Here is a 22,676-nt window from a genome sequence, read left to right on the forward strand (position 1 = left end):
CTTCATAAGGTAAAGAACATTCTGTGAAAATGTAACCTTGATATCTTTAGTATTGACTGAGTAAGACCATTTTAAAGATTGAAATCACTCACATACATTTTACTCAACTGCCATGCATAATGTTTTAAAACAGCTACATTATGTTATGCGTTCACCAATACAGAACTTTAGGTTACTCACGTAACCCCACTTCTCTGATAACATGAGTGAGGTATCTCACCACACTTCCCTCCTTGCAGCAGCATGGAGAAGAGATATGCTGAGAATGAAGTAGGGACCGCTAGCAGCGATATATATGAGGGAGGCATCACTGTCGTGATTGGTCAACCAACAGCCGTGGTGTAATTGGTGCTTCCAGGATTGGTCACGCCCGAGGCGATTCCCATAGTGAGATACCTCACTCATGTCATCAGAGAACCGGGGTTACGTGAGTAACCTAAAGTTCTTTCAAACATCCGTTCGGTATCTCACTATGGGACAGAGACAACTCGCGTATTGCAGATATGCTGTCTGAAGCAGGCATGTCAACCAACTCAGTGATGTGTGATAATAACGCAAGTCCTCCACTATTCCCAGAATAGAACTGAGACAACGTACAACCTCTGTACGAGTGTTTTTTTTAACACACTTAGAACGGAATGCGCCAATGAAGGCTCTGTAACATCCAACATATAAAATCTGACAAAAGTGTGTGGTGAAGCCCAGCTCGCCGCCATACAAATGTCTTGAATTGAACATGCCCACGAGGTGGCTAACCCTCGAGTACTATGAGCCCTCAGCCCCTCTGGAGGACTAAGATCCATGCTATTATAACTCAATATTATAGCTTCCACCACCCAGTGGGACAGGCACTGACGGGAAATAGGTTTACCCTTATGAGAATCAACCCATGAAACAAATAACTGATTACTCATTCTTAATCCCTTCGTCCTGTCCACATAATGACGCAACGCACGGACAGGGCCCAAACAATGAAGCCGCTCTTCTTCCGATGAGGAAAAAGGCGGCAGATGAAAAGCCAGTAAATCCACCTGTCTACAGGCAAAAGCTGACTCGCTCACTTTATGCACAAATGCTGGATTCGTCTTGAGAGTTACTCACGAGAAATCCATCGCAAACAGCATACAGGAGTTATGAACCGATAAAGCATGAAGTTCACTAAGTCGTTTTACGATCGAATGAGCCAATAACAAACTAACCTTTAGCGAAAAAAGCCTTAAATCAATATTGTCTATTGGCTCAAAAGGAGGCTGAGAGAGTGCACTAAGGACCACCGACAGCTCCCACGTCGGAATCGGCGGCTTTGAAACCCTGTTCAGATGCCGCGCACCCCTCATAAACCTAAACACAAACGGGTGCTGACCAATTGTATTTCTGTCAATCCCTACATGGCATGCAGAAATTGCGGCAAGATAAACTTTAACAGTAGAGAAGGCTCTGCCCTTATCTAAAAGTTCTTGCAGAAAACATAAAACCTCTGCCACCGAACAGTGAAAAGGAACAATTTGCCTTTGCTCGCACCAAAGCTCAAACACATTCCATTTGCCATCATATGAAGAGAGAGTCCAAGCCGCTCTCGCATTTTTAATCATTTCAATCACCCTCGGAGGCAAACCCGTAACACTTAAATTCAACCTCTCACGAGCCAGGACCAAAGAGCCACTTTATCTGCTCCCGGGTGAAAAATCTCTCCTCGCGCTTGTGAGAGGAGGTCTCTGCACAATGGGAGAGGCCAAGGCTGATCATCCAGGAGCTGGATTATCTCTGTCAGCCACAAGTTCCCTGGCCAGTTCGGAGCAATCAGTATTACTGAGTGACCGCACTCAGTACTCAGTGGAGGAAACGCGTAAAGCAGTACGCTTGGCCACGGGTGAGATATTTAGCGGAGTGTGTTATTGTGCTGGTACCTTAAGGACTGCCGAAGACAGCTGACTCCTAATGTTTTTAATATTCTTCATATTCTGTGTGGTGGTCAGTTCATACTGATAGAAATTAATCTTTTCCAATAAGTTTAAACTGATTTTTGCATTTTATGGGCATTTTTACCTTTATAAAGCCATTTTTTTAAAAAGTGTCCATTATCTTTTGAGTCAAATTCTTACATTTAATCAGGGAATTAGAATAACAAGACATTTGGGCTGTTACCAAGCAAATTAAATCAACACAGAAGCATCAGCATCTGAAGTGGCATTTAGATGTATTTACACACATGTATTTTGTTTAATGCAAGACATGAATGCATTTAACCTGCAATTACAAATGCATAAATAATGTTTTGATATATTAAACATAAAACGTTGAATACTGATATTTGAAATGATTTAAAACATTAAAAAAAATAACAAATAAAAAAGCAGAAATTTAAAATTAAAACCGCCAGCAGGTGGCAGCAAATCACTGTTAATAAGTGAATCATTGCGATTTAACCGAATCATTTAAATGGTTGATTCATTCAAGAACAAAACACCGTCATGTTGCTCAGAGACACAAAACACACTGTGGCTGTATTCGGAATTATTTTTGTTGGCGAAATAGAGCTAAAACAAGCAATATGGCGTCTAAAACGTAAGTCTCTTAATTAACTTATTGTTTATTGAATTCAATGTCACATTTGTAATCATGGTAATTTTTGGAGAAAAACGGCACTCTTCGTGTGAAATTGAATAACTATATGAAGTGGTATAAACATAAATGTTCTGCCGTCATGTCTTGAATTTGTGATCATTCTAAATGCATTTTAATAGCCTGAATCATGCAGTGAAAGAAAACACAGTAAATGCGCACACGCACTAGTCTAGATTTCACGTAATGTATGCGTGCGCTCTGTAGGGATGTTTTGAATGGTTTTTGCAAAATAATTGATAATGTCAAATCGCACATCGTTAAAACAACAATTACAATATTATCGCAGACGATATATATCGCACACCCCTACCTACTAGGAATCTAATTTCTTTAATACAACACCTACTTAAAATCCATTCAAAAATATTAAAGGAGGGCTATAAGACAAATATCTGAAAAATTAAAAAATTAGCCGTACGTCAGACTTTTTAATCTTCATTTCAAAACGGACAGATGTTCTTAAACGTCTTGTGTGACTTCCACACTTCCACATTTAAACCGAATTTAATGTATTACCTAGATCATGTGTTTCACATTCATAATTAATGCTGCAATCTGGAGTGCGGTTACCCAATAAACTAGCGCAGAGGCTAGCAGCACAGATTTGCTGTTGTTGGGTAAAGTGCAAAATGAAATAAGCTTGGCAGCTGATTTCTGAGGCTATTTATGTTTAGCTTTGCTGCAATTATATAGCAACTTTAAAGGCCAGATATTTCGATGGTTGTTTTGTGATTATCAGTGTACACAGCACGCTGCAGCAGATTACTGCATAACTGAGGACTCTGCAAACAGGAAACACTATTGCCAGGGGAATATTAGTATACAAGGCATATGTTTGCCCTTGAGTGAGAGGAATAAGTGAATGTGCAATCACGTCTGGAAAGACTGAGCGCAACAACACAGAGTGAAAGTCACCTTCACTCTTTCGGTTCCACAGGGGAATGTCAGATGTCTATGCCATTCCCAAAGTCCGGAAATCAGTCATTTTCAAAGTCAGAGAGGGAAAATTGGGATGCGTTTTTAAAACAGGTTAAATTAAGCTTCTTTTGACCTGACTTAACTTCAGCTGTTACTATTTACTTATTAAAGAGCCATTATGAAGCAGGTCTAACACTAAGCTGAGCTCAAACTGAGAGGAGCAACTGTGACAGAGATGTTTCATTGATTCTGAGGAGCTTCAGGCTTTGACTAGACTTCATTGTGTGCTATGAATGATGACAAAGCACATTCACGCAGGAACTTAAACCATCTGACCAAGCGCAATGGCATATCTGGGTCATAAAGTCAACTTTAAATGCCACTCTTGCTTTCCACAGGCAGATGTTGTAGATCAATTTCATATTTCAATGTCACATTTGTAATCATGGTAATTTTTGGAGAAAAACGGCACTCTTCGTGTGAAATTGAATAACTATATGAAGTGGTATAAACATAAATGTTCTGCCGTCATGTCTTGAATTTGTGATCATTCTAAATGCATTTTAATAGCCTGAATCATGCAGTGAAAGAAAACACAGTAAATGCGCACACGCACTAGTCTAGATTTCACGTAATGTATGCGTGCGCTCTGTAGGGATGTTTTGAATGGTTTTTGCAAAATAATTGATAATGTCAAATCGCACATCGTTAAAACAACAATTACAATATTATCGCAGACGATATATATCGCACACCCCTACCTACTAGGAATCTAATTTCTTTAATACAACACCTACTTAAAATCCATTCAAAAATATTAAAGGAGGGCTATAAGACAAATATCTGAAAAATTAGCCTGACTAATGTACGTCAGACTTTTTAATCTTCATTTCAAAACGGACAGATGTTCTTAAACGTCTTGTGTGACTTCCACATATCTTATTTTAAACCGAATTTAATGTATTACCTAGATCATGTGTTTCACATTCATAATTAATGCTGCAATCTGGAGTGCGGTTACCCAATAAACTAGCGCAGAGGCTAGCAGCACAGATTTGCTGTTGTTGGGTAAAGTGCAAAATGAAATAAGCTTGGCAGCTGATTTCTGAGGCTATTTATGTTTAGCTTTGCTGCAATTATATAGCAACTTTAAAGGCCAGATATTTCGATGGTTGTTTTGTGATTATCAGTGTACACAGCACGCTGCAGCAGATTACTGCATAACTGAGGACTCTGCAAACAGGAAACACTATTGCCAGGGGAATATTAGTATACAAGGCATATGTTTGCCCTTGAGTGAGAGGAATAAGTGAATGTGCAATCACGTCTGGAAAGACTGAGCGCAACAACACAGAGTGAAAGTCACCTTCACTCTTTCGGTTCCACAGGGGAATGTCAGATGTCTATGCCATTCCCAAAGTCCGGAAATCAGTCATTTTCAAAGTCAGAGAGGGAAAATTGGGATGCGTTTTTAAAACAGGTTAAATTAAGCTTCTTTTGACCTGACTTAACTTCAGCTGTTACTATTTACTTATTAAAGAGCCATTATGAAGCAGGTCTAACACTAAGCTGAGCTCAAACTGAGAGGAGCAACTGTGACAGAGATGTTTCATTGATTCTGAGGAGCTTCAGGCTTTGACTAGACTTCATTGTGTGCTATGAATGATGACAAAGCACATTCACGCAGGAACTTAAACCATCTGACCAAGCGCAATGGCATATCTGGGTCATAAAGTCAACTTTAAATGCCACTCTTGCTTTCCACAGGCAGATGTTGTAGATCAATTTCATATTTCAACAATAGCCTCTTCACAACTAGACTGTTCAACAAGTAATGTCTCAATCATCACAAATCTGTGCTAAATGAACTTTTTGCATTTCTCTGCATTAATATTTGGTTAGTATGGATTGTCCAATGTACATTTCAGTCCAGTAATCATTCTCTTTCTCATTTGTAGCAAAACTACACCAACCACAGCCACAGTCGTGTGCCAATAATATACTAATCTAATCTAATATGGTTTCCATTTACACAGACGTATCTATAAGTCAGACTATGCTGACTACCTAGCATGTAATATCATACAAACAAGGTAGAGATGGCTGTAAAAAGGTACTACATGTAGTATAAATGTTCCACATTTAACTTAAACACTTAAACTGAATGTCTTCATCAAATATAAAGAAGACATATTAGCAAAAATGGGGTCATGATATGAGAAATAAAATTTGCCTTGATCTTTTGGCATATAAGAGGTCTTTGTACCATTAAAACATCCTGCAAGTTTCATAGCTTAAAGGGGTCATATGATGCTTTTTTAAAGATCATTATTTGGTGTAACAGAATATGCTGACATGCTTTATGCTTTTTTCAAATACTGTACATTATTATAGGTCCTCTATGCCCTGCCTCTCTCAAACGCTTCATTTAAAATGTCCTCCTCATGATAAACAAAGCATTTATTTGATCAATCTCCAAAAACGTCTCGTTTTGGATCCGAGGGGCAAGGTGACGTCACCTGGGCGCAGTCATTTGCATAAACATTGCCTCCAGAGCAAGACGTCAATGAATAGTCATCTTCTCACCATAGGCCCCACCCACTGGCGTTCAGCCGCTAACAGCTTGACACTTGATCACGCTGAATGTGAGTGTCGCGTCAAAAGCAAATAGAAATTATAATCACTGCCACTATCTTGTCTACACTGAATACATTATACAGATGCGCGTTCGCTTTCTGACACAGTTTAGAAGAAATGGAGGGAAAGAACATTCACTTTGACACTTTGTTTGGTTTAAACAGTTCGTTCACGTACAGATATCAGAAGGATCCCAGCATAAGTAACAAGTGGATAGTTTATTTTTAATGGCATCCCAGATCGTGTCTAGGGTGGGGTACCGAAACCCGGTGCCAACACCGGTACCTATGTAACCGGTATGTACTAGAACCGAATCAGAACGCAGATTTCGGTGCCACTTAAATGCTTGAGCGATCGATTGAAATATTTGTTCTCTGGTTCTCCGAAACGGACGAAAGGATCACCGGCACCGCACATGAAAAATTATTTCACGAATTAGAAATTTCACGAACGCAAGTCGGAAAGCTCTAATAATACAAATCCAACACATCTTTGTAGTAACGCGAGTGTCCATGTTGTTTTCACAATCCGACTTAAAAGCACAACTCGGGAAATGAGAGCATTCCGAGGAGTTCATGAATGCAGCAGTTACACTTGCTCTGATGGCAGCAGGTAGATACCGTCAGCTAGCTAAACTAAACATCCTTAAATTAAAATGCCTAAGCTAAACTTCCCTTTTAATGATTTGCAATGAGAAGCGTTTCTAAACCTGTTGTCCAACAAAAGAGAACACTATAACGTTTTTACTCCACAACTGCTTCCTTTTGTGATCTGATGTGGCTTCTTGTCACAGAATGAGGCAGGAAATATGTTCTATACTGTTAAAAGCATGTGGTAAAAAGACGGTCAATTAGCAATGGATTATAAATATACTTAATTATGATGAAAATACCAAAGATTGCTTGAATAACACAGATAAACTATACATTGTCGCAGTCGAGTGTTTATTGTCTTTGTTTTATCATTCAAAACGTTTATATCTTCTGTTTACTCAGTTACAGCGATAGCAATGCCTTTGTCCATATGAGGGATTTCCTGAGTTCTATTCCTTCTGTGATGCACGTGGAATTTCTACGCGAGGGTGCCCTCTGGTGTCCAGTATGAATGAAATAGACATTAAATGTGTTTATAGCACTCAATAATGGCCAATCCATCCTATATTGGGTATTTTTTTTTTTTTTTTTTAAAGTGTCGGTTCAGGCACCGGTACAGTTTTAAAAGTAGCGATTTGGCACTGGTAACGTAAAAAACCCAAACGATACCCAACAAGGCACAGTGTCATGGAGAGTTCACAAAAATAATTGTTGAAAGATGAAGTGGTATTAGAACTTACTGCAGCTGCATCACAAACCGTAAGTAAATTATTTAATTAAACTTTGTCTGGAAATTATAGTTTTTTTTCTTGTTGTCAAAACACTCACATGCAATAGTGAGGGGGCGTTGATAATGTTTCCTATGCAATGACGTTAGCCAATCATAACAGTGGCCAATAACTGAGAAGCCTTAAAGGACATGCCCCTTAAAAACAGGTCATTTTAGAGGGAGGTTCAAAATTAGGGTTGGAAATAATAATTTTTCCACATTTATTTTTTTGTGCAAAAAACGTTTAACATTATACGTAAACCTCAAGAAACATATAAAAAAAATCCATGTCATGACCCCTTTAAATTTTCAGGCAAAAACAAAAAGGACTAACGCCTATAGTATAGCGATGTATGATGCAAGGCTACACACAACACACACACACACACACACACACACACAAGCAGTACAAGTTTTTTCTACAGTTAAATGTCCTATTTCGCATTCCTATCGTCTGAAAAATGACACAGACGGACATTTGTTTGCAGTGGAAATTAGGTATAAATAAGTCACAATGACAGATGTCATTAAGGTTGCTAAGGTTTGAGTTTACAGCGGAGTTGTTACGAGTTATCTACATGATCTCATTACAATCTCTGCAACAGAAACATTAAACTGCTCTAGAGGAGCGATTGATTCGTGAAAGATCTGTGCGTTTCTGTTGACGGAGTCTGACAGCTTCTGCGTTTAGGAGAAACAAGACGCGCTGAGCAGGGTGAGAGTAGAGGCAGCGCTGGGAAAGCAGAAGAGAGGCAACAGGAACAAATGACTTATTCTGTTCTCTGGTGGAGGAAACCACCATCTGCACTGTGAGGACCTCAGAAAAGAGAGAGACAGAAATAGAGACCACGGAAGTCGAGCTGGGGCTTATTTTAACATTCTGATCACATAAATGTGTTTACTAAAAATATAAATACCACTATATCTGGAAAATCTCTTCTTATCTGAATATTTCAAGTTTGTTCTAAGTAGGAAATTATGCAAATTACAACCCACATAAGATCCATTTGCATATATTTACAGTACATGTTATGACGTAACTCTCTTGTGATCTGTATTTGTCAATGTTAATTAAAATGATGGCAGGAAAAGGTCGCTACTGACATTTGATTTGTCGCATACATGTTGAGATGTACACTTTTGCCTGCTAAATTAAACTGAAAGCCACCTCAGGGAACTGTGTGAAAATATAACCCATGTAAATGGCAGGGAGTGGTGTTGGTTGAAATTGAACCAACTAAGACATCTCCAAATTACGATTATACCACGGTGACATTTAAGAGGTTTTCATTTTTTAGGTGTTCATTTGGGGTCATTAAGATTTTTTTGTTCAACAAGAAAAATAGATCACAAGAGAAGATCACAAAAGATAACAAAAGATTTATATTTCCAATAAATGCTGTTGCTGTTCTTGAGCTTTCTATTCATCGAGGAATTCTGAAAAAAAAAATGTATCATGGTTTCCAAAAAATATTAAGCAACACAACTGTTTTTAACTTTCAGAATAATAATAAATGTTTCTTGAGCACAAAATCATATGAAGGATCATATATATTTGAAGGATAATTTCTGAAGGATCATGTGACACTGAAGACTGGAGGTATGCAGGTAATACTGGTATTATTTTAAATATCTAATATTATATTATATTATTAGATTTATAAAATAATACCCCAATATTACAATTCTATACTATTTGTCTAAATAAATCACAATACATTAAATAAAAACTTAATTATAAATAAAACAATAACTAAAAGCAATCACTTTAAATTCTACAAATAAATTTAAGCAACACATTATAATATACAGTATAAAAATATATATTCTTTTTGAGGTTTGCGAAAGATTATATTTAATAGTGTTGTTAAAATATTAGATGTGTTTGATGATGGCAAAGGTAGTGTAAATGCAAAAAAAGTGGTAAATAAATAATATAATATATCCTAATAAATATGTAAGCAATAAGGTACGAGAGACCATGCTGTATTGTGAATAAGTCACGGCTGAAGGGCGTCATTAGGCATGACGCGAAGCCAAAAATGTATGTATCGATATGTTACTTTTTGAAGCAAGTTTTGTTATAAATTGTCCTTACGCTAAAAAATTGTTCCTGACAGCAATAGTAAACGGCAAGAGAATGTTCCGATGTAACATGCCTCATCTTATAGAGCTCAAATAAAAACAGAGAATAGGAATTCTTCTTATCTGCTGTATCATTTATTTTGTTAACACCATATATGATATTTCCTCACACACATACATCTGCTTATCTCTCAGCACGAGCAAACGTCTGTTTTCCGTCTTTTAGTTTTAAAACAGACCGATTCGTGGCATAGTGCAGAGTTTGCAAGCATCATTACAGTGTAAACTGATGGACATATGGACATACAGAACCATACTGAAACAGAAAACTAATAAATACAGTAATATTCTCTCCTCACTTCGGAAACTGTGAGCTTCCACACAGACGCGCGCACACATCAACGATGGGGGAGGTCTCAAAATTAAAGATGAAAGATGCAACATAACACCAGCAGGGATCACACATACTTCACTAAATAAATAACAAACAGTTAATTTTGCCGAAATACATAATACACTGAACAGTTTTAATGCTATATTATTGATTGTTTATGCTGCTAAGGGTGTTGCTTAGGGATGCACCGAAATGAAAATTCTTGGCCGAAGCCGAATAAAATGAAACACTGGGCCGAAGGCCGAATACCGAACACGGTTTTTCTCATTTTTTCCCTCACGTAGGCCTATTTTGCCATTTTTTTTCACCATTGCATAAATTAAATAGCCAAAATGTGATTTTTACTGTTTTTGTCCTGCTTTTCAAATAAAAAATCTATTACAAAACAACAATTTAAAAAAATATTTACTTAACACTGAACATTTTTTACATTCTAGCAGACGTTATACCAACAAAGCACAATTTAACTTAAAATTACTAAGTTAGTAAAATAATATTTTTTGGTCATTTTTGAGACTTAACAGGCATGTCTTTTTTACTGTACAAATAAAGGCAGCCTTGCTGAGCAGAAGAGAAGTCTTTTAAAACATTAGAATATATTACAGATCACAATTTGAACACTATGTGTGAATGTTATAATAAATGGATTAATAGAGCTGTTGTAGGGTAATTATTATTATCATTATTATTGTGTTACTTTTTTATTTTATTTTACAGAACAACAGTAAAATTACAACACTAACATTTATAAATGTTGATGGAGTTGTTGCTTTTTCTCTGTTTTCAGTGATTCTTTTTGATGACAACAGCAGATTTATAAATGATTCTCAATATGAATTTGGGAAGATGTTTGTCGCACGTATCACATTGTTACATGCCTTTAAAAAAATTACAAAAATGTTACTGAGCAACTGACGAGTAACAGTTTCAGCACAGATATTCCTCACGCTTTGGACTTTGAACCCTGGTGCTGCGAGCTCGTGCAGCGCTGTCAGAATACATGCAATTCGTGCGTGCATTACAATTTTTTTTTTGCTATTTTCGGCCGAATAATTTCGGCTGCCGAACATTCGGTGCATCCCTAGTGTTGCTCAGGGATACACAGAACCGCTGCGTGAAACGGTCATAGCCGTGCTGTATCGTGAATAAAACACAGCTGCTGTTGAGTCCAGTAACAATCTACTAAAAAACAAAACAATAAAAAGGCCAAAAAAAAAAACACATCTTATTATTAAGCCCTGCATACTTGTGTACTGTTCTTAAAGATCAAGAATCACATTCTGTCTAGCATAAGGGTGCCTGTGATTATGGAAATAAACATGTGAGTATGTAACTGGACACTTGATATGTCCTAGTCCGCATTTCAATTTCACTGGCATCGATGGAGATAATAATAATTTTGCTGTGCAAACATTCTGTGCCCATTTAGAAGCCTTCTAGGTCATTTTACCAATTTTGAATATGAATGTTTCGAACAAACACGGTGAATCTAGGGTTGGCGTGTTGTTCATGTGCGATGATTTAAAGAGACGAGAGAGAGTTTGTGTTGTCAGGAGGACCCTGGCCTTTGGGGCAATGTAAGGTCACATGGCACATTCCAAACCTGTTGCCATGGTATGATCGGGGTGAGGTGTGTGCGTAGGGCCCACTGCCTGATAAACACACAGCCTCGGAGGGTTCAATCCTCCCCTATGTGTGAACTAATAGGTCATATGCCTGTACGGCATCGGTGTTAAGGTGTTTATATTGCCTTATACCTAGAATGCTGTTCTCTATTCCTAATGCACTTCTGCAACTGATCCTGCAAGCTGTGATTTGAGCAAGTTGTTTGTTGTTCCCCACTGCATTGCGCAGTGCTGGGCAGAGCGGCTGGGTAACTAGAGACCCTGTGTGTGTGCCAGTACCCTCCAGACCAGGCCTGCCAGCTCTATTTATAGTCCTGATACATGGCGCGTGCAACCTGTGACATATAAGACCAGGGGTAAACAAAGCAGCCAGGCATGTCTGAATCTTTAAAAAAAAAAGTACTTCATAATTGCATCACAAACATGATGATGGAATCAGTTTTATTTTTTCCCAAATTTTGTTTTATTCTGTCTAATTATGTGTTTTATTTTTGATTGGATTATGTTTCAATGGTTGAAATACATTTTAATAATCAAAAAGGATGTCTAATCAACTTTAAAAATGTTATAATTTATTTTAACAATAATTGAGCCCAAAGAAATATATTTTTATTGTTTTCAAAGATTCTGTGTTACCTGTGTTACCTTTTCTGGATTCTGTTTAATGATTTAATGCAAATTTATTATCAAAAATGTTGGAAATCAAATTAACTCATAAAATCTTAACATTTTCCATTAAGCAGACAATATCCCATTCAAAATATCCCCACAAAAGCACCGCATGACCGAGATTTCTTGTGGTGTAAACAATTTGTTCTGAAGCAATATTTTATCTGTTCTATTAGCTTTTACATTTATCTGCATATTTTTTATATTAACCTCAGGATGTTATTTACTTTTATAAAGGCCAACATTTTTTTTTAAAACCTTATTAAATGTATGCATTATATTTCATGTCAAATTCTTACAATTGACCAATATATTCAATTTACACTAAGGCTGTTATCAAACAAAGTAATTTACATTGCACAATTACAACTGCATTAAATAATGTTATGAGATTAATGTTTTAAATGCAATTTAGAATATACAAATAAGAAATATTGGGGGGGGGGGGGAAAATTCTTATCCCTGAATCAGAGCTTCGCTGTTAAATTCATACAATTTCTGCCCGGTGCGTTTTGCTTATTTTAAGCAATCTGGTAACCATGCGCACACGCTCACTCCTCATTGCGGATGCGCCACCGCAGATGATCTGAAAAACAAACAAGCTGGAGTTTAGCGATCTAAATGAAAGTGTCATTCAGCCAGTCAATGTTCTGTCATGAGATCTCACTATATTGTTTGCGATTGTGAAGTAAAATTGAAAATTGAGGATGCAGTGCATCATCGAATTGAACCGAATCGATGACATGATAATTGTAATCGAACCGAACCCTGAGGCTAGTGTAGGTTCACACTAATCAAGAGTGTGTTAAAACAGACTTTTGATATGAAACAAAAGCAGTTGCAGCTTTATTTACCCATGGTGTGCCTTATGAAAAGAAAATTAAACATTCAACCCGATTTCCAGAAAATACAGCGCTATATAATGTGTATCACCTTTCAACCTAAAAATACAAAGACATGATTTTTGGTCCACATCGTCCAAGCCTACTTGAAAGTCAGGCAGTTTATTCATTGTAAAATATATTTAGCAACTTGATTGAAATCCTCATAGTTAGAAAAACACTGCTCTCTTTGCCAAACACACATGCATATTATCCGATTAGTTATATCTAGTAGTAGGGCTGCACGATAAATCGAAATGGAATCGAGATTGTGATTCGACAGAAGCTGCGATTGTCGTGCGTATCTTTCAGTGAAGCACGGTTCTGTGATCAGCAGTAAATCTCCATCCAAAGGCCAGAGGGCGTTCTCGCGCTGAAACTCCAAATACGCCTCGCAGAAGAAACCCAGGAAATGCCTATAGCGGTAGCTGAATAAACAGAATAACAGAAACAACTGCTTTCACTGATTCAACGTGACTAATAAACACACGTCTTTTCATTCAAATAAAGTATATTTATAATGCAATGCCTTTATCACTGCTTAAATACTATGAAATATGTTGCGTGCCTCATTCTGTGTAAGAAGCCACATCATCTCACAGAAGGATTTATTTCAAACACTCGACTGACGTTATGAAGTGAGTTTGGAGTAAAAATATGTTATTAAATGTGGTATTTTCACATGCTTTCAGATGGAGCAGCATTTACTTCACAGAGCCGTAGTTCACTGAGAAGCTATGCAAACAGCTGTCATTATCGCGAACGATTTCTTCGATTTCAGAATCGCGCAATAAAATCGTCTGCGATTTTTTTTGCGTAACTTGTCAGTGAACTATGTGTAGTAAATTCTGCTCCAACTGAAAGCACATGATGATGATTTCCTGCTGATTACAGAACCGGCATTACTATCAAAATGCGCATGACAATCGCATTCGATTAATCGTGCAGCTCTATCTAGTAGTATATTAAAAAAGGTTAATTCCCCAAATAGCTACAACAAAGTTGCAACAAACTGCTTTTCAGCACTGATAAAACCAATGGTTGAAGTAACATTGATTCATATTTAAAGGGCTTTTCCATACAGGCTGAAGTCAGGTCTGACTGCACTGACCCACACGGTCATTTAAAATCACAGCACTTCGTTTTCAGCTCTGACTGCGGTTGACCAACAGGTCAAAGAATCCATGAGGGAAACAGCGAAAGAAACACTGCAACAGTTGGGCAATATATCAGACTCAGTGGCCTCAATATCAGACAAGCTTTACACATAACTAATACTGTTTATCCCAGGGTTTCTGCAGGTTTTGCAAAGGTACATGTAAGAGTTTTTAAGATTTAAGAAACGCTGTATTAGCAATGCTTTAAAGTTTGAAAATACAACTTCCAGCATGTCTCTATTACTTTTTAATTCTTTTATTAGAAGAAAAAATTTAAATGTATGACTTTTTGTCATCCACTAGTCTATGAAAATAACTTTTACTGTACCTTCTGATCACACTGCAAAAAAAAAAGCAATGCTTTTTCTCAGCATTTTGTCTCATTTTCCAGATTCTTAAATCAAAACACATTTACTTGGGAAGCAAAATTGCACAAAATAAAAAAAGTCTTGTTTTATGAGAAATTGAGGCGGACAAGAGTTGATGATTAAAACAAATATTTGCCAATGGGCTCAGACAAATCTACTTAATTTATTGGAAAAAACATGTTGTTTTCATACCCCGTTGACAATATTTGCTTGTTTTAAACAAACCTTGTTACATTTATCAGAAAACAGGACTTAGACATTTTAATTTTGAGGATATTTCGATAATTGTATCGAGGAAAACATTCAATTTTTTTGAAGCACATGCAACACTTAACACCATAATTTCATGATTTTCTGTTTCAATTCAAGACCTTTTTAGTCCTCAATTTGTGGAATAGTGAATCAAGATCTCGTTAAGACCCGCAGAAAGCTTGTATCATAATCCAGACAAATAATAATTTGAGACCTGTGGGAATGCAGACTCCAAGCACACAAAAGTGAATTCATAATCACATGCTAACAAACAGCAGCTCCTCACAATCTGTTTAATTTAACCCAGTAATACTGGTCAATATTAGCTTCACTGCAGAGATAATATAACAGATGACATGCTGTAGTCTAATGACACTCGATGATTCAACAAACTGACATGAAAATCATCAGCCACACGTTCCTGCTATTGCTTAACAGTCAGTAAGACAGACATTCGTTTAATAATTGACCAGGAGGAAGAACACTCCATTGGCTGAATGCTTCCCTATCAACACGCAAATAAAAGCAGAGTAAACTCTAACAAGTCATGCATTTAAATGCAATCTACGACACCCATCCCCCAAGCTCCTTCAACTTCTGCTGGCATGTGATTGAATGCCTCTGCTGAATTCGTTCGTAACCTGCTAATGCATGCATTAAGAAGGTAACGTTAAGAGAAAACATCTCGACATCCTCGTTAGGTGTTGCATGCGCATATACAACAGGTAATGCATGCTTATGCAGAGGCGATAAAGGCGTGCGTCCGCCTTTCCCTCCGGTTTTTGACAGCCCCGGTGGTTCCGCCTCAAGCAGCCGTGCGATTCATCCCAAATGCATGCGTTTCATAATCATACCTCACTTTCCACGACATCGTGATACGCAGGCGGAGGATCAAACCCTCCGGTGCCCGTGCGCCCGCTGCTCTCGCCGTCTCCGCTGAGGCCGGAGCCCGGGGATGGGCCGCTTTCCATCGGCTCGTAGCCGTATCCGAGTCCCGGGCTTTCGTTGGTGAGCAGCGCGACAGCCTCGTTGATGTCGTTTTTGGCCAGGCGCAGGGCTTTCCGGATGGCCACCGGGTCTGGGAAACCCATGCATAACAGCGTGGTCATATGCTGCTCCTCCTCGGTCTCCATCATGGAAGTGTGTCGATGATCCGGGCTTCAGTAAGGGGACACATAGCACAGGCATCCGGCTGTGCACGCCGCCATGTTTACAGTCGGTGGTGCTGCTGGTATCCTGTCACGATGGATTCCCGTCACGGGCAGCGGGCTGAGAAGCGGGCCACGCCAAGAGATCGCTGGGTGGGTGTAGACGGGAACACTTTTCAAAATAAAGGTCAAATAAAAAACCGCATTCATACTACTACTACTACTGCTACTACTACTACTACACATAAATAACACTAGAAGAAAAATGCATGTATATAAAAGTGATGATATTTAAAAAGAAAACAATACGGAGCAATACAATTAAATTAATAATACAGAAAAGTAAATACATGTATGTATTTATTTATATTATTTATATGTATATGTATACTAATTTTCACACGCATATGAATGATCAGGGATATATTATATTATATATTATATCCCTGATCAAATTCATATGTGTGTGAAAATGAGTCAGATATGACTCAATATGTACTTTATTATAAATGGTCCAGTTTCTACAATAGTACAATACAAAAGTATAATATAATGTATTTTTAAGCAGATTATTTATTGATCAGTTATTTATTCGTTTATCTGATCAGCTTATTGTGCATCACATGACTGGGTTTGAATTGAATTACATTTAATTTAAAATTAATTATCTTGACTCTCTCTCTCTCTCTCTCTATATATATATAATGTAATATATGTATTTATATTATTTATACATATGAATGATCGGGGATATTGTGCATCACATGAATGGGTTTGAATTTAAATACATTTAATTTGAAATTAATTATCTCGACTCTCTCGCGCTCATCACATGACTGGGTTTGAATTGAATTACATTTAATTTAAAATTAATTATCTTGACTCTCTCTCTCTCTCTCTATATATATATATATAATGTAATATATGTATTTATATTATTTATACATATGAATGATCGGGGATATTGTGCATCACATGAATGGGTTTGAATTTAAATACATTTAATTTGAAATTAATTATCTCGACTCTCTCGCGCTCTCTCTCTCTCTCTCTCTCTATTTCTATCTATATATACTGTATATATATATATACAGACAGACAGACAGATAGACAGATAGACAGATAGATAGCATTTAGAATCCACACAAAAATACATTAAATAATCATTATTTTGAAATGCACTGGGCCGGAAATACATTTCATAGAAGCTCATTGTTCTTTGCTTCACTCTTTTTAAATTAGCAGAGTTGTCATGCAGCCCCACCCATATCTGTATACGAAACGTGTTTTTTGACCTATACTTTATTAATTAGAACCCTTAATGATACACCTTTAGATTTCACATCTCGTATTTAGGAACTGTAGCCTATCTGAACATGCATGTCAAAAAGAATATTACATACAAAAGAAGCAAGAGTATCGCATCTGACTACTTTAGCATTTTTAACATATCCTCGTAACGCTTCATAAAAAAAATCATATCAGTTTCGTTTCGCCAGAATTAAAAAAACGATTCGGTTTTATTGCCCTGCATAAGTCACGTGAACCTGGCTGGTCATGTGATCATGTGATGTGAAAATGGCCGCTTCTGGGGACGAGGCCGCGGCGATGGAGAGCATCAGTAAAGCATCGGTTCCCCCGACCGCCCTCAACCTCACCGCCGAGCCCGAGCACAAGAGAGAGGCGGCCACAAACGATGCGACAGAGAACCAAAAAGCCAAAAGACCCAGTAACAACAGTAAGCTGCTTTTGTAAACAGATCAGCCTGTGTGCAAGTCACTGCAACTTCATCTATTACGATTCTCTCAGCTTCCCAGTGCTGCTGTTGTGTTTGTGTCTTATTGTGGGGTTAATGCAACCTGTTTTGGGCTATTTGACTTGTCCTGTTTCCAAAGAGAATGATGCGTTTTGTGTACATTTGTAACTAGACTGTGTCTTAAAACCCAGTACGCTTTGCACTTTTGGGCATCAAATACATTTAGTGCTTAAAAATTAAGCCTAGGTAGGCAGCTCACTCGTTTTCAGTACACTAGAAGTGTTTGCTGTCTGTAACAGATGACGGAGGAGTGGAGACCGCAGAGGAGGCCACTGAACCCGCTGAACCTGATATCAATGAGCTCTGCAGAGACATGTTTGACAAAATGTCAGTTTTCTTGCAGGGAGAGCTCACCGGTAATGATAATAAAAGAACAGCAATTATTACATTTCTCTCTCTTTCAGTTTATATATAGACTTATAGAACTTTGTGTGTAATTTGTGTTCCGTTTACTCAGCAACCTGCGAGGACTACAAGCTCCTGGAGAACATGAACAAACTCACCAGTCTGAAGTACATGGAGATGAAGGACATATCCATCAACATCAGCCGCAATCTACAAGATCTCAATCAGAAATGTGAGAAACGGGGCAGCAATATATAAAAGCAGCCAATGTATGTTTTGTTAATGTTACATTAAGTTCAAAGTACACTTATGTTTGTTTTATTTACATTGCAAGCCTTTATTTTGTGATTTGCTAATAAGTGAGTATTTAAGCCGTATATTGATCATCTTAAATTATGTTCTCATTTTTGGCTTTAGATGCCAGTTTGCAGCCTTACCTGGATCAGATTAACCAGATCGAGGAGCAGGTTACGGCTCTGGAACAGGCTGCTTATAAACTAGACACATATTCAAAGAAACTGGGTGAGTACAAAAATCAACAACTCTCTTTTTATACTTTTATTATTTGCTTTTATACAGTTCAAATTAATTTAGTTACAAATTATGAAGGTTTGTCTGAAATCTGAACTGTGAATTATTTTGATTGAACCTACCCTAAACGTACTGAAAACAAAAGGTGTGTTGATTGTCGTGACAATAGGTTGCTGCAGTGATGTATTTTTGTAGGCCAACCCAAAGTTAGCATATCTTGATTCCTTTGACAAAAAAAAAAAAAACAGTAGGATTTTTCCGTTGGCATTTGGATTATTGCAGAAAATAAGCTCTGTGACCAACAAAAGTTTATGATTCATCATGATAATCTTCACAAATGAACACAATTTTTACCAATTCTGAAGTCTAAATACAATGAACAGAAGCTAAATATAGGCTATTGGAACCGTTTGCAAGAGCACGACTATAAACTCAATAAGGCTATACAAGTGGACTAGTATGTAGATAAGTTTAACTCTTTGATTTGATGTGTAACGTTACCAAATGCTTATTTCAAGACAAGCTGTAGAAAAACACGCACACACAAGTGGTTATTACTGGTGTATTTTACGTTGTAGAATAAAACATGAAAATATCTTGAGCTTGTGTTCCCCCCAGACATTATTTCAAGCATTTAACTGAACACCCGGCCAAAAAAACCCATTGACTTCAGGATGATGGATCCAGAAGTGCTAAAATGCAGAAATATGCAATATTTCTGGGTTTTGCCCAACAAAAACATCATCCCTGCTGCACTCTACGAAGAGCCACCTCTGCCCTGTCTGAAAGAGAGAATCATGATGCAACACAGCTAGTTGATTTCTTATCACAATCAATACAGCCGACTGCTCTGTTGCCGCCCACTTCAGATGACCCACACACACAGCATTTCTGTTTTTGGTGTGCTGTTCAGCTACGTTTATTACCGTTTTACTGTTGCAGTTCATCTGAAATCAAATCATTTATCATATGTATTGATTGAAAAGTACTGTATTTGTTATAATTCTAAATAAATTGACCATCATTCAGAGCCATCTTATTATATTTCAAGTTTTTGGCCTACTAATTTATGAATCGCTGAACAGTTGATTAAATGGACATTAGATGGTGCTATAAGACCAAATAAATGCTCTGGTTCCTCTTTTGTTATAGCAGTGAGCTCAATTTGTGAGATTAATATAATACTCCGATGTGTAACTGAACTACTCTCAGTATTTAGTATTTCACTTGTGTAATTGTTTGTGTGTTTATTCACAGAGGCCAAGTTTAAGAAACTGGAGAAGCGGTGAAAATGACTAGGAGCTCCTTCAAAGTAGTCATTCTCAAATTATATCTGCAAGTCTCTCAGAGATTTTTGTTTGATTTATGCACTAAACAATCTTCAGACCGATATCACATACACTATGGCAGTGTCATAGTCTCTGAGTATGGATTGTGCAGCAAGTAACCTTAGGTACATAATATGCTCATTTATTGATCAGACGCTACACAGGCTAGACTGCAAAGGGCAGGAGTGTAGAGTTTGACATGCTTTCTGACCAACTCCTGATTTCAAAATACACATAGCATGAATACAGATAAACCTGTACAGTGTATTAAAATAGCTTGTTACAGTATGTCGTTAAAGATGATTTACACATTATTTCTGTTAAATAGTGTTTTTTTCCCCTTTTTTCTGTACGTTTGCAGTTGAAAAAAGCAAATGTTTTGTTTGTATTACATTTATATGTAATAACATTTGTATTTTTAATTATTTTCAAAATCTTAACTAACCTAACTAAAATGTCATTTTGTGAACTTATGGAATAAAAAAAAAAAAAATGTGAAGTGAATGTCATTACATATTTTAATATGGTGCAGTTAACAAACGTACCTCACATTTTCTACCTTAAATTACTTTTTATACCGCTGCATTTGTGCAATTATGATTATTTGCAGCTGCTGTTAGATGATATAGTCATGCAAACGAACAAATGCAGTTCTTCTTATGTTTTGTTTTATAATATCTATGAATTGCTGTGATTCAAACCTCTCTCTTCATATCCACCAGAGGGCATACGAAGCCCACACATAGTCTGACTCAATCTTTAACCTGAATTTGACTAGAAGCCACAGTGAAAGATCCAGAGCCATGTATGGTGAGGCGCTCATCCACAGAGATAGTGGCCAATGTATCATATGTTCAGGCTCCAATGTCAGGATACCAAAATAATCAGCATGGGGCCGTTTCATTTACTTTATATACAGTGTAACAGCCCATAACCATTACTGTATTGACCCACATTCATTTAATAACTTTACTATTGTGTAGTGTCTTATTTAATATTAAACATTTAACAGTACACGATATGATAGCAGGTCTTTGACATTTGATATTTTCGCAATTTGAAATAGTCTAAAAGAATAAACCAAATTTGTCTCTTTCTCACTTTGATTTTGACCACACACACTTGCTGTTTATAACGTCACAATGTTATTCTCTCTACCTAGAAAGTTATTCTCACTCCCTTGATATATTTGCTCTTTAAACTTAAACACACTTGACACATAAACACAACACTGAGCCAATATAAAGACCGTCTCTACTCGCTGATAGCAGGTTTTCTTTATCTTTTAAAGAAATGATACGCTGTCCTTCACTTTACAGTTTTTTAAAATTTATTATGCACTTGTGTGGTGCTGGTCCTGATGTTCCCTTGTCCACATCTTTCCTTTTTCCACAAACAGGTGCTGCTTTGCCTTTTTAACCTCAGAAACTGGAAAGCTAGACTAATGTAAATTATTTGTTTTGGTTGCATCGGATGAATATAGTACTAGGCGGCGGATGGATAAATAATGTTTTTCTTTTTACCTTTTTTCTCAGAATTCGGTGTTTACATCTCGCTTTTTTCTTTTTTTTTGTTTCTGCCATTTTTCTCTCGCAATTGCAAGTTTATCTCACAGTTCAGACTTTTATTCTCAGATTTACAAGTTTATATCGCACTTGTGAATTAGCGTGTGTCAATTTTGACATTTTTCTCAGAATTGCAAGTTCACCATTTTGACTTTTTATTAGAATTTGGAGTTTATACGCATCTCATGCTTTTGACTTTTTCTCAGAGTTCGGAGTTTATATCACAATTCTGACTTTTTAAAAAATATATATCTTAATAGCAAGTTTGCAGTTGTATTTTAAATTGTTTTCAAAATCTTAACTAACCTATATAAAATGTCAACTTGTGAACTTTTGGAATAAAAAAAACTAAAATCTGAAAAAAAAGGGAAGTTTATATTTCACAATTCTGACTTTTTCTCCCGAATTCAGTTTATTTGTCATGTTTCTGACTTTTCTTATATATCTTAATTCTGACTTTATTTCCTGAGAATTGCAAGTTTGCAGTTCTGACTTTTTTATCTGAATTGTGAGGTATCAACTCAGAATTCTGAGGAAAAAGTTAGAATTGTGAGATGATTGTTTATTTAACTGTAATTCCATCAAAAATGTAAGAAGTCTGCCTCTGTCAGTTCTGATTACTATCAGTTCTTCATCAGTCTGAAGTTACTCATCTAGTCCTCAGAGGTCAGTTTACTGGAAATGTGTATGCAGGTGGCAGAGGGGTCTGTGGTAATCTTTGTGTGTAAGCCTCACATACATCTAATGCTATGCTGTGCGTATGTTGTGTTTACAGTAATTAGATCCCGGAATGCTGCTTATAACATACACTTGAAAGGAAAAGTAACTGAGCACAATGACTCCTTAATCAACACTTCCCCCAGTCCACGTACAGCCGGATTTATGCTGTTAGTGGGCTTCAGTGATGAGAGATGCTCATTGGTTAGTTCCCCCCACCCTCGGGGACTCTGTTTCTCCAGTGCTTATATGT

General features: G+C 37.1%; 2 protein-coding genes across 3 annotated transcripts in view; one reads left to right on the top strand and one right to left on the bottom strand.

Moving 5' to 3' along the window:
* Positions 1–16,256, bottom strand: part of usp24 (ubiquitin specific peptidase 24) — a 77,949-nt gene extending 61,693 nt beyond the window's left edge. Inside the window, exon 1 of the mRNA XM_016267027.1 lies at positions 15,828–16,256. Coding sequence (XP_016122513.1) covers positions 15,828–16,109 — 282 coding nt within the window. The 5' untranslated portion in view covers positions 16,110–16,256. The remainder of the gene's footprint in view (positions 1–15,827) is intronic.
* Positions 16,257–17,610: 1,354 nt separating this feature from the next.
* Positions 17,611–20,495, top strand: bloc1s2 (biogenesis of lysosomal organelles complex-1, subunit 2). 2 transcript variants are annotated; one of them, XM_016267092.1, is made up of 5 exons: positions 17,611–17,859; positions 18,177–18,293; positions 18,395–18,514; positions 18,700–18,804; positions 19,432–19,466. In XM_016267092.1, exons 1-5 carry the CDS (start codon positions 17,700–17,702, stop codon positions 19,449–19,451), a joined length of 522 nt encoding a protein of 173 aa, XP_016122578.1. In that variant the 5' UTR covers positions 17,611–17,699; the 3' UTR covers positions 19,452–19,466. The 2 variants fall into 2 exon arrangements, with proteins under 2 accessions (XP_016122578.1, XP_016122577.1); XM_016267091.1 differs by lacking the exon at positions 19,432–19,466 and adding an exon at positions 20,071–20,495 and having other exon boundaries at positions 17,612–17,859.
* The last annotated feature ends 2,181 nt before the right edge of the window (positions 20,496–22,676 follow it).

The sequence above is a fragment of the Sinocyclocheilus grahami genome, unplaced genomic scaffold, assembly GCF_001515645.1.
Source record: "Sinocyclocheilus grahami isolate Dianchi unplaced genomic scaffold, SAMN03320097.WGS_v1.1 scaffold35.1, whole genome shotgun sequence".
Classification (NCBI taxonomy): Eukaryota; Metazoa; Chordata; class Actinopteri; order Cypriniformes; family Cyprinidae; genus Sinocyclocheilus; species Sinocyclocheilus grahami.

What these genes read in the sequence shown, in the direction of transcription:
- bloc1s2 (XM_016267091.1), top strand. Translation starts at nt 17,700, where the DNA reads ATGGCCGCTTCTGGGGACGAGGCCGCGGCGATGGAGAGCATCAGTAAA. An exon ending in CAAAAGACCCAGTAACAACA is followed by an intron (nt 17,860 to 18,176) that starts GTAAGCTGCTTT and finishes TGTCTGTAACAG; the next exon opens with ATGACGGAGGAGTGGAGACC. An exon ending in ACAAGATCTCAATCAGAAAT is followed by an intron (nt 18,515 to 18,699) that starts GTGAGAAACGGG and finishes TTTTGGCTTTAG; the next exon opens with ATGCCAGTTTGCAGCCTTAC.